The 12,608-nt window shown below is 48.4% G+C and overlaps 1 protein-coding gene across 1 annotated transcript in view; it reads right to left on the bottom strand.

Moving 5' to 3' along the window:
• The window catches only part of GPC3 (glypican 3), a 138,292-nt gene extending 126,178 nt beyond the window's left edge, over positions 1 to 12,114 (bottom strand). The window contains exons 1-2 of the mRNA XM_005488180.3: positions 11,782 to 12,114; positions 3,021 to 3,182 (exon numbers count right to left, since the gene is read on the bottom strand). Coding sequence (XP_005488237.2) covers positions 3,021 to 3,182; positions 11,782 to 11,941 — 322 coding nt within the window. The 5' untranslated portion in view covers positions 11,942 to 12,114. The remainder of the gene's footprint in view (positions 1 to 3,020; positions 3,183 to 11,781) is intronic.
• Between the last annotated feature and the right edge of the window lie 494 nt (positions 12,115 to 12,608).

Consider the following 12,608-nt stretch of genomic DNA (forward strand, 5'->3'; position numbering starts at 1 on the left):
CAAAAAAACTGCCCACAAAAAAATCCTGGAGTAAGATTTAACTGCAGTCGAGGCAGCCACAATCCATTTTAACACTGTCAAACACAGCAAGTTTCCAAAAGATTAAATCACTACTTAAATCATCTTCATAATTTTAAAAAATGCCTCTGAGATAAGACCAGGAGCTAATTGTACCATTTAAATTTAGTGAAGGAAAGATTTTTTTGCTTGGGATTTTTCTTTCTTAACTGCAATAAAGAAAATGCCCAAGGGTCTAAAACTAATAATCTAATAAACTTTGCTAAGTGAACATTGTAACAGATAGGCCTGGATGAGATTTCCTGTAAATGCCAGACAATTTCCCTTGATCTTTATCAGCAGAGATGCTGCTCTACCTTCAGCAGGAAGAAATTAAATTTGGTGCAAAATAATAACATCTGGGTGAGATTCTGCTTGTCAGACTAGCAGTCCCTTTAGATGCCAGGGTAAAAATATTAAAATTAACTCTGAAAGATTTCACATTTGTGTTTTTAATATGAGTGGTTGAGCTGTGTTTCCATACCAACACATTTCCCCTCTCTGGAGAGAGATGCAATTATCCATCCTCTGCACTGGGTCCCCAGACTGGGGGTCTGACCCAAGGACACACTGGGAGCTCTGTTCCCTGCCAGAGCACATCTCAGGGTTGGCACAGCTTCCAGCTCTCCCATCCAGCACTCCCAGCTCCCAAAGGCACAGGGAATCTGTCCCCAGGACCTGCAGGAGATGCTCAGGGGACACTGGGGCTCCTCTTCCCTGCCCTCTCCAGCATCCCCCCAATAATGCCCTGCACAATTCCTATAGCTGGAGCAGCCTCTGGCATTGCAGCCATCAAAATACTCTTCAACAACCAGCAATCAAAATATCAACCTATTTCAAAAAGCGTTCTTCTACAAACTTCCAGATTAATTTTAAAGATAACAAAAGTAAATGGTGTTCAAAGTCTAATGAATCGTCCTTCCAAGCCCAAAACACTTTAATTATCTTGTATAAAGTGAGCTCCTCAATGGTTCCAGCTAGGAATTCCTCCTCTGCAATGGTATTGCAAATGATTTTTAGTCACTTTAGAGCTTTTTTAATAAGCAGAAGTGGTCAGAAACCGTTCCAATTCAATGCTTTTCTTCCCCTCCACCAAGAATGGCAACTCCACATACCAGGGCTTCTCAGAATAACTTCAGCTCCAAAACCCCTGCAAAGATCTCTGGGCCAGGGTGGAAATAACAGATTTTAAAAATGGGGGGATAATAAAATCTAAGCAAAGGATTCAACTGTCTCCAGAAGTGGCACAAAGTTCAGAGCCAGAGCACCCAACTGCTGTGCACAACCTCGGTTCCACAGGTGTTATTCCCACACACAAAAACTAAAGCTGCAGCTTCTGTCAAATGGGAAGGAGGGAGGCACACACTTTGTATTCCACCCAGATTATTCACCATTTCTGAAGCTGGTCCACATTTCCAATGCCTAGGAAACCAATCTTTCATTACTTTTACTCCATTCTGGTTATTAGAATTGGACCTTAATGGTAACTGCATTACGAATTACTGGGGGGAAAAAATGTGCTGTTATCTCCTCAGCAGTTCATTTGATCTTACATTGAGAAAAACAACATATTAAACTTCATCAGTCAGTTGTGGCCCAGAACAGAGCTCTGACCTGATCTCACAGGCTTCAGCAGGTCTTGGGTCTTGCTATTAGTGAGGCATAAACAAAAATAAATCAATTATTCTGCAAAAATATCATCATGAAGGAAAAAACGCTTGGTTGCCCATGACTTCTTTTTTAAACACAGGCAAAAACACCATTAATACAGAATGATGGAACCTCAATAGGACAGCACTCAACAAATAAGCAATCATTTCACTGCACATTAACCATGAGGCCCTAAAAAAATTATTGCAGATTTAAGTGGCATAAACTAGTGTGTATCAACACTAAAAAAAAAAAAATCTAAAAATACATTTTGCAAAAAAATCCAAGCAAACAAACAACACCATCATATTATCATTTAAAAAAAAAAAGCTGCCCCATGCAGCAGAGCACAGGGGCACCAATACTCAAATACCCCATGGGGCACCAGGGAGCACATTTGGGGACCAGCAGCCTCTGCCACCTTTCCCACAGAAAAACTTTGTTGTGCAGTGGATAACAATAACAATACACACAGCTGAGGCAGATCTCACCAAGCATTACACTGAGGTGACCACCACACCACCTCAATGCAGCCCCTATTTTGGGACTGCCACAGTCAGACCAGACAGTACTTGCAAAGAGATTTTAATTCTTGGAAAGGTGGGAATTTTTTTGGTTTTTGGGTTTTTTTTGATTTGCACCTCAATAATTTCAGCCTTTAAATTGCCATACACTCTTACAGCTGCAGGAATATTTAGGACAAGGCCTGCAGAGCAACCATATAGCAAACCAGGTATATTCCATTCTTAATCATAAACAAGCATCTATAATATCTACAAACACATGAAAACAAGCAAACAGAAAGCTTCCAGCCACTTGCACTTCCAACTGCCCAGTGCTGAGGAAGAGGAGCAGAAATGCTGCCTCCTCCTGCAGGTGACCCCCAGTGCTCACTGTCACATTTTCTGAAAAACCCCTTTGCCAGGATTTCTTCTCCAGGGAAGCTGAGAAGCCTCAGAGAAAAATGAAAACAAGAATTATCTGATTTGCTCCTCCTGTGTTTTGCTGCTTTGGAATGTGGTCTGGAGATTGTTTACCAACAGGTGCATGTTTGATTGCTTTCATGTGAATTGTTTTTACTTAATGACGCATCACCATCAGCTGTGTCAGACTCTGAGCAGTTGGTCACAAGTTTTTTATTAGTACCTTGTTAAGCCTTCTGATCTGTCCTTTCTCTGTTCTTTAGTATAGTTTTAGTATAGCATTATTTAATATAATATAGTAACCTATAATAAATTAGCCTTCTAAGAACATGGAGTCAAATTCATCAATCCCTCCTCCATACTGGGCACCCCAAAAATACCAGAGCTCACCTTGGAAGACAGCAGCATTCTGGATGACCAGGAATTTGAGCTCCATGCTGGCAGACTGCAGCAGCTGCTCCATGTTCAGCCTGGCAGCAGCCTGGTACTTCTCCTCCATCTTCCTCGTGCAGCACGTGGAGCCCTTGGGGACACAGACCTGCAGATCAGTCCCTGGAGAGGCACAGGAGAAACAGATAATTCACATTAGGAGAGGAAACCACAACTCCAAGCATCACTGTGGTTAGCAACTACTGTTCAGGCAAATCGATGGCATTTCTGGAATTTGTCCTGAGCAATCAGCTTGGCCAAAGGGAAGGGTGGATAAGGCAGAGCCCAGATTGCTGAGCAGTGGCCCCTGAGAGCTGTGCCCGCCCCAGCTCCCACACACCCCACTATGTCAGTGCTGAGCAGTGATCCCAGCCTCACCCTGCTGTCCCTGTCTGCCCACAGCAGTGAGGAGTCAGTGAGGGCAGGAAAGGTGTAAAACAGAGACAGGATTTGAGGCTGTGGATTTACAGTGAATAGAGCAATGGATGGAGTTCCATCAAGGAGGATAGGCTTGTGATTTGCATGAAGACTTGAAGTAATTTGGAAGTAACAGCGCTATTTGCCTGCAATTTCTACCCTACTGTATCCCCAGCAACAACAGTAATAGCAGAAGGACGCATCTATAATGATTTACTTGGCTTTTTAGCTGACTTTTAAATTGTACAACCAAACGTCCCCAGTCCATCCTTCCTTTGCAACAGGCAAAGCACAAATTGCTTCATTTGTGGCTGTCCCAATGCAGAGGGACAGATCCTGTGGCATGCTCTGAGCACTGCACAAGGCAAGAACCTCCTCAGCAGCACCTTCACACATTCACCAGGATGGGACAATAGCCAGGGGACAAAGGCAGAGGGACACCTCTTGCTCTGGCACCTCCAGCACTGCTCAGTGATACCAAACTTCTTTTCCTGACATTCCCAAAGCATTTATTCATGGAGAAAGTAGACAACTTCAAGAGAAGTGTTGTTGGCTAAAAATAAATAAAATCTGGGGAAGAAAATAGAAATCTTTCTAGGCTCAGACAAGAGAAGATGAAACAGAAGAGCTGGAAGTAGCAGCAATAAAAGCCCCATCTTCCATCAACTTTTAAGAGCAAACTGAGGCCCCAAAGACACAAGCAGAGCAACAAGCTCGTATCAAAGCAAATAGCTCTCCTTATGTAAAACACATTTAATCTGATGCTGCTCTTAGAAACTCAAACAGCAGAAACCAGCTTCATTAAAAATGGCTATCCAGGGTCAGAGAACAGCCAGCATCCACATTTTTCTGTCTGCCACCCAAACTGCATCATGCCCAAAAAAAGCAGTTCCCAGCTAGGTTCAGCTCTGCCAGGAGCCTGGATTGGGAAGCAGTCCCAGGCCAGTGACCAACAGCCCTGACAGAGGGAAGGCTCCTCACAGCTCTCACTCTGCCTTCCTGCTGGTTATAGAGGATTTTTCCTCAGCAAAAGCTACTTTGGTAATTTACATCTTTGCTCTGGAAGGATTACGCTTCCTTTCAGGTTCCTGTCTTTTCTCCTTCACAAGAATCTTTTACCACATCCACTCCCTCCCTAATTACTAGAAAGTGTCAAAAGTCACTTTTGCAAGTGTAGTCTAGAAGAACAAGATTAATATTAATGTCAGTTCAATCGTGTGCCTCCTGAAGAAGAGTCGTGCACGGTGCCAAGGGAAAACCAGCTGTCAGGGCTCAGGAGCTGCGACAGCAGAAATCCTCCTCCCTCCAGCCCCATCCCTTCCCTGGCACACCATGGGAAAAGGAGCATGAAACACTTCATCTACAACATGCATTGCATGTGGGGAAAGGAGATTTAACCAGTGATTTAACCCTGCTGTTGCTGCAAAAAAGAACCTCATGCAAAGGGGGAGAGAGGATACACACCCCCTTCCTGCCTCCATCACTCCCCACTGCCAGTTTCCCCTTCTGCTAAGCAGGATGCCCAACAAATCCCTTCCTCAAGCCCTCTAGCACAGAACCAGCACCACCAATGTCTCAAGCTCAAGCCTCAGTGATTTGTGAACTCACCCACTCCAGAGGAGCACAGCGACAGGTATTTCATGCATTGAAAAAATAAAAGGGCCCATAAAACCACGTAACAGCAAGATACTGCATTAATGAGAGAAGCAGTTGTATAACAGCAAGTTAAAGAGGTTTTTTAAAGTGAAACCCAACTCAATTTACACCACGAAAAGGCTTAGCATGGTCTCTTTAACACTACAGTACGCCCATAAATTTCTTTTTAATACAAAGCTTATTTCCTCCTACATTTATTATATTAGGACACATTTCAAATTATAAAATAAAAATCCTTCCATGATTAATGGAAATACCAATATAGAAAATCTGAGAGTTGGCAATTAAGAGGTCTCTGCAAGTTAAAGCCAAGGATAGGAAGCAGCAAGGTCATCTACTCACATCCCATCCTTCTTTTTAGCAATTAAGCCAACTTCTCCCCTTAAATGGATCTTTATTTTTGTGCAGTAAAAAGACAGACACATGCTGTATCAGAGCAATCACAGAGGAGGAGGAAAAAGCCTGGGAATTAACTCAGCTTAAAATGTTTTACAGAGACAGCCAACAAAGAAACGTCACAGTAAACACAACAGGACAACACAGGCAGGGCAGGCTCTTGGAAGGTAGCAGGGACGAGCTCCTTCTTGGCACGGTGCTGCTACAGAGGGACAGGGAATGGGGGCCTGACTCCCATCTGCCAGCTCTTTTCTGTGTATGGCTCTCCCAGATGGCGAGCTGGCTCCAACACTCCATCCCCAAATCCCCCAGGAGCAGCAGGGACGGGAGGTTTCAATGCCGGTCCCTCAGGAGCCACCAAGCCACCCCGCTGACCCCAGCCCCACAGACACAGATGGAACAGAGACAAAGCTTTTGACCTGCCAATGTATTTGGGGTTTATTCGTGCCATTGCTGGAAGGAGCCTTTTCTGCAGCTCCAAGGGCTCACAGACCACGTTCTGGAAGCGTGAAGGATGCACTGAGCCTGGGAACGCTCAGCAAGCCCACGGAGCAGACACCAGCAGTAAATGAATTAGGGTGCCACACGTTTCTGCCTCCAAAAAAATGCACGGGAAAAGGTCCTGTGAGTCATCAAATCCTACCTCAGCCTCCCCATCCGCCCTCTCTGAGCATTTTATCTAACACAAACACCTCCAGCCATACTCCGGCTTGTGAGATAGCAAAGCCCATTCCGCTGCCTAATGGCCCTTCACTGTTAAGACCGTTTTTATCTCCCAACCTACACAACCCCTTTTTCTTAAAGTTTCAAGTCATTACACCTTGTAATGCCAGTCTCAGCCCTTGCAAACAACCTTCTCCTTTTGCTATAAATCACTACAAACTCATTTTCAGAAAGAAAGTGTCCCTCAAATTACTGCAACCGTTTTATTAAATTGCATTTGGATGCTCACAATACCAATCTTGGCAAGATTAGTGAGATGATGAGATGCCAAGCACAGCAGTCTGACCCTCTGACACCCAACTCCCACGGCTGAGAAGGCACTGCCTGCAGCCCCTTCCTTCCATGGGTGCAGGAGCACCAGGCTCCATCAGAACTGTGCCATTTATGCCATCTTGGGGAACAGCAGTGTAAATGCTCCAGCAATTTTGCACAGGCTCCCAGCTGAAAGAAATGAACTCTAAAGCAGCACTAATTTCAGTAGCACCCTGCTTCTTCCTCCTCCCGACAGGGAATTTTTACTGGCAGTGAATTTAAACCATTACATTTGACTTTGATGTACAATTATTCCCGCAGATAGGTGGTGAGTACAGCAGAAGTGAAAATCATTTCAGTGGATTAAATGTCAAAAATAAAAACCCTCAAGATCATCTAGGGGGAGTTGTGGACTCCTTCACAAGGCTGAAGAATTTTCCTTTGATTTTAAGCATCCCAGGATAGCTTCAACCCTGTCATCAGATAGAGGCAGGCAAGCTGTGCACGCTGAGGCACACGAGCCTTCCCACCCAGATCCAATGGCAGCTAAAATCAGATTAACATTCTCCCCAAACTTACCCCAGGCACTGCCAAAATAAGAACCTGTCCCTGCTTAACGCCACATTCCTGCAGCCTCCTCCCCACGTGAGGGGCTCTGCTGCTCCATGCAGCGGCACCTTCGCCTTCTGCAGTCTGCGAGTGTCAGAGGAGTTCCTCCCACCCTCCTAACTCACCAATTTGTACTATTACCCACGAGAAATATGCTGTTTTGGGTCAATTTGCCTCCTCCAGTTGTTTTACAACCAGCATCGTGCTTTAAATAGATAAAAGCAGTGAGTCAACATTTAAATATAGTGGATTTTCCCGCAGCTTTTTCAATACTTTTTTATTAAGAACCTTTTAAATGATGTGATTAGGGGGTTGTGCATCTGTCAGTGCCTTTTAATGCTCAGCATCTAGGGGGAGGAAAAGGAAATGCAACTGTTTAGAACCCAGATTTAATGCTGATCTTTATAAACCTAATTAAAGAGATATAAATTATAAACCAACTCTTTCAATAGGTGATTTAAGTTGGAACAGTATGCATAGTACATGGGATATTTATTACTGTTTAATTATCCTTTATTTTCTATTCCATCTTGTGTTTCACAAGACCATCTGACTCTGGATTCCTCCCCTGCTCTTACAATGTTGGCCAGATGATTCTCATGCAAATCTAACACCCTATAAAAACACATCCTTTAAAAGAAGACATTACAGTGAAAAATAGGCTTTACAGAGTAAAAGTTTCCTCCTAACAAATGTACAAACACTGTCATCAATGGAGTTAACTTTGGGCACTCACTCCCCCACACAGATTTGTTACAGTCACATGCACACATCCCACAGCCATTCCAAAGAGCAGGAAGAACACTGTTCAGGATGTTGTTAAAGTTAACCCCTGGGAAAAAAAAAATAAAATTAATGATCTCACTATAAAACCACTGCCTGGGGAGGTTACTAAATTTTAGGGTTCTGCTCCTGCTCTCAACTATCAAGAGAGCAACTTGCAGGCCTGAAATAATTAAGAACAGAAAACTCAATTATCTAGTAAACTAAGCTTTTAAACCACCGTGCTAAGCTAAATGGAAAGGCTGCACAGGGAGGAGCATCATTAGTCCCACTCAGGAAAAACAGAATAAAAGAGCAGGAGTACAAAGGGAACCAGCTCATGAGCAAAGGCATGTCGAGTTCAGCAGGAAGAGTTGGGATTTTTAATTTTTAAACTGCACATTGGCACACACCAGCTGCCAAAAAAAAAAAAAAAAAAAAAAAGAAAAAAGAGAAGAAAGCTTGACATGCTCAGCCAGCCACTTGTAAAGCATTACACCTCAACTCCAAAAGGTTAATCTCCTATTTTCTTAGGGTGAAACCATATTTGCTTCCATCAAAGAAAATGAACAAAAAGCTGGAAATAACACTTTGCTGCGGGAGAAGGAAAACAGACCTGCCAGCAGATATTTCTGTCAAGATAAATATTCCTCAGTTTTCCACTGTTCCAGAGCAGAGGCACCCATCCCCTGTCCCCATCCTGCCAAGGCACCAGCTCACCCCTTCCCCTCTACCCACAGGAACCAGCCCAATTACCTGTCACCACCAATACAGAGAAACACAAATGGCAGACAGGAGAGAAAAACAGAGCAGCAGAAATGGAAATTCAAGCTGCTGTTTATAGATAGGAGAAATTATGCAGAGAAAAGACAAATGGAGGAAGAAAACCAAGACAGGCAACATAGCAAAAAGAGAATTTAGTTATTACTGAGCATGAAGCTACCCCAGCACAGAACCACAGGCTGGCATTCAATCTCATCTTCATCAAAACCCAGAAAAGCACTCTCCAATCACCCTGCCTTCCCTCTCTCCCCCACAAGATCCAGGTCCAGTCGAGGTGTTGCCATGAATTACACCCTCCCACCCCTCAGAACAGCCAGCCACAGCTGACAGCACTCAGGCTTTGCTGTTCCCCACTTCTAAGCAGGCCAAAGTAAACTCCAGAGTGACAAAATCCTGGTCCCCACACTGCAGGACCAGAGGAGCCTCTCAGTGCCTGGTGCACGCCTGCAGCTACTCCCAGAACACCAACACTGCTCACGAAACAGCATGGCACTTCCCTCACATTTAGCAGAATTGCCTTTTTTTGGGTTTTTGTAAAATTAGAAGTGTGGTCTGTCTATTTCCGAGCTCTCCTACGGAGCTTGCTGTGCCCATGTCCCTCCAGCCCACGCATGCTGATGCAGTAAAATTGAGCTGTGGGACATTTCTCCTGAGTGTGCTGCAACTCAGCAGCATTTCCACTACTTACTCCTTCAGCAGCAACTGCTCATAATGCAAAATGGGCTTCCAGAAACAATTGTGTCAAAAAAAATTCCACATTTTAAACAAGTTGTTTAACTTCAGTTTCTCCATTGGGAAAGGTTCTCAGAATTGATTCCATGGTGATTTGTGGCTGGGAACTCCAAAACTTTTTTTAATTGACAGATGTATGAAAGGAAAAAAAGTAATAAACAGATGCCTGGAAAATAGTCCTTGAGTGATGTTCCCCTATTACAGAGATTTATGCAGCTGCTAGTAGGAGAAGCAAGTGCTCTGAAGTGTAATTACCACACAGAGTCATGCAAGATGGGCCAGATCCAAGGTATAAGCAAGCAGTCATTGCTTTAATTATGATCAAGTTTATGTACTTAGGCAAATGTAAAATCCACTTTCGATTTGATATGTGGGAACTTTATCATTGTAACAAGCTGGAAGCATTCACTTGAAACACCAGCCCTGTTAGGAGCTATTGATCCTGCTGCCCACAGGCTCTGCAGAGAGCACAGGGCTCATTTCTCCTCCTGGCTGTCAGGGATACACCTGGGGCTCACAGGGCAGTGAGAACATCACTGAGGAACCCCAGCAACCTGAACCCTGCTGGGAAGGGAAGATACCAGAGCAAAAACACCCTCTGCAATCACAGCCATGCCAGGCTGGAGGAAGCTGCTGCGTTCTGGGGAAGGACTGATCCCATTGCAGCCCCTCAATACAATGGGAGCCATTCTCCAGGAACCTGCTCACCCCTCCATCACCTCCCTGGAGCGTGTAAAAACACACTCAGCAAAGTTGCTTAGGAATCAAAGCAAGAATCTCACTGGCTTTCAAAGAAACAACTTCCTTCTGACAAACAGAATTTGTCAATTCAGTGGTGATAAGAGCAGCTCTTTCCTGCAACTCTCCATGCAAACATTTCACTGAAAAGTATTCCAGTGCCCCTTCCTTACTGACCAGGAGACTGAGGCTGTATGGGACAGAGACAGAAGAGATGCTGCTCCTGCAGCTAGTCTGAAAGGAGCATTAAGTGTTGTAATTTACATAAGAAGAGAATGTAAGGGCAGGTAGGGATAGGAAGGGTACACTCTCACGAGGACTTACAGCTAAACTCTCCTCATATCTCTCACAGCTCTTGATACGCTAAGGCATTGCTACAGTCCAAAATACATGGGATTTACAGCAGCCACAGCACCTCACGGTCCCAGCTTTGGACACCCCATTTGTCCCCTCCCTCTCCTGTGCTGCAGCAGCTCACAGCTGAAGGAACCCCTGTGTTTGTGGCCTGTGCGACACCGAATGCAAGAAGCCCAACTCAACACATCGTTATTAAGAGCAGCCACCGCTGGCGATGATCTCATTGCACCTCCCCAGCCTGTCACGTTTGCCTGTTATCTCTTGCTTTTCATACTTTGATCTGAAGCTTTTCAGGGCAGGCGTTCTCGGCTGCGTGTTGAGCCCGGCACAGCAGCACCGAGCTCTCAGGCAGCTCCGAACGCAGCCCTGAACCCGATCCGTCTGTGTGCACACACTGCCAGCACAGCCACCACCGGCACTCCCTAGCCCCCAGAAACCTGCAAAGAACCTTTAAAAGGCAAGGAATTCAAGTATTCCGCTTACATTTTAAAAGAGGAATGAGGCATGTATACAGAAAGCAGCCTCGCACTGGGTAGGTGGTGAGGTTTGGTGCGGTACCAGCCCGGCAGCCACCTGTAAGGGGAACTGCAGAGCAGAACAACACCTATCACCTCTCCCAGACCCGCCAGGCTCGCACCCCGCACGGTTCCCCCACAGCCCGGGGAGCGCCGCACTGCCTCCTTCCAGCCCCATATCCGGAGCTGAGCAGCCCGGGGCTCAGGCTGGGATGAGGGTTGGGATGCTGTCGGAGCAGCCCCATAGGGCAGGATTGCCTCGGACACCGGGCAGAAAGCGGCTCTGGCGGAGCCGGGACATGACGGGCGCACGGAGCCAAGGCTGCCCGGTGGGGACACCGCGAGCTCCCGGGGACCGCGCACCGGACCCCGACAGCGGCAAGCGAGGACGGCGCGGGCTGCTTCCTCCGGCAGCGCCGGGCTCTGCCCGACAGCCCGAGCTCACTTCGGCCACCCGGGGTGCAAAACCCTCCTGAACAAACCAAGCGCAATAAAGACCCGCTCTCCAGCGGGCTCCCATTGCCGCGACGTAATCACCGGCTCCATATGATACCCACATCCAAGACGCGCCAGCACCGAGCGGCCGCTGCCGCCGGGGGAGGGCAGCTCCCCACGGGAGAGCGGGCAGCCCGCACCCGGCTCCGCAGCGTCCCGCAGCCGCACGGCGACCCCCGCCCGCGGCCCCGGCTCCAGGCGCTGCAGCCGCCTCGCCCCGTACCCGAACGGCCCCGGTGACCCCCGGAGAGACAGCCGGCCGGACACCTCGGGGAGAGCGCTCTCACCTGGCACGGGGCTCTCGGGCACCCACTTGGCTCCGGGCTGCAGCACCTGGAAAGCGGCGCGGACAGGGCGGCAGGCGGCTTCCCCCGCCAGCTGCGCAGCCCCCGGGGCACCGAGCAGCGCGGCCGCCAGCAGCAGCAGCACTCCGCCGCTCCGCGACATCCTCCCGGGCCAGCGGGGCGCTCCTCTAGGCGCTGCCAGCGGGCATGCCCGCCGTGCCGGGACCGGGAGCAGCGCAGCGGAGCGGAGCTCGGCCCGCGCCTCGCGCGGCGCTCCCGGGGCGCCGGTCCCGGCCCCGCGCGCTGCCCCGCCCCGGGCCTGATTGGCGCCCGCCCCCGCCCGCGGGAAACTCGCCCCGCGCGGGCACCGCCCCGGCGCTCATTGGGCCCCGCTGGGCGGCCCCGCCCACCCGGGCCACGCCCGCCCCGCCCCGCGCCGCACCTGTGCGCGCCATCCCGCCCGGTACCGACACCGACACCCACACCGACCCTGATCCCGACACCTGATCCCGGCGCCGATCCCAGCACCGACCCCGACCCTGGCACGGACACTGATCCCGGCACTGGCACCGGCACAGCCCCGGGCTCACACCGCTCGCAGCGCCCCTCCCGGTGCCCCCTCGCTCGCTGCCTCTGCGGTGCAGACCCTGCATAGCCCCACGCGTGCACTGCCGTAGGAGGTGGGGTGCGCGGTGCCCGGTTTGCACCTGGGTGCGCGGTGCCCGGTTTGCACGGGTTGAGTGAGTTCATGGGGCTGCACCGAGAGTGAGTAGAGCGTCTCTTGAGCCTTTGCCAGCCGGGGCTGCAAGGGAGGGCGAGGTTCCACGCAC

This window comes from Zonotrichia albicollis, chromosome 14 (genome assembly GCF_047830755.1).
Source record: "Zonotrichia albicollis isolate bZonAlb1 chromosome 14, bZonAlb1.hap1, whole genome shotgun sequence".
Lineage (NCBI taxonomy): Eukaryota > Metazoa > Chordata > Aves > Passeriformes > Passerellidae > Zonotrichia > Zonotrichia albicollis.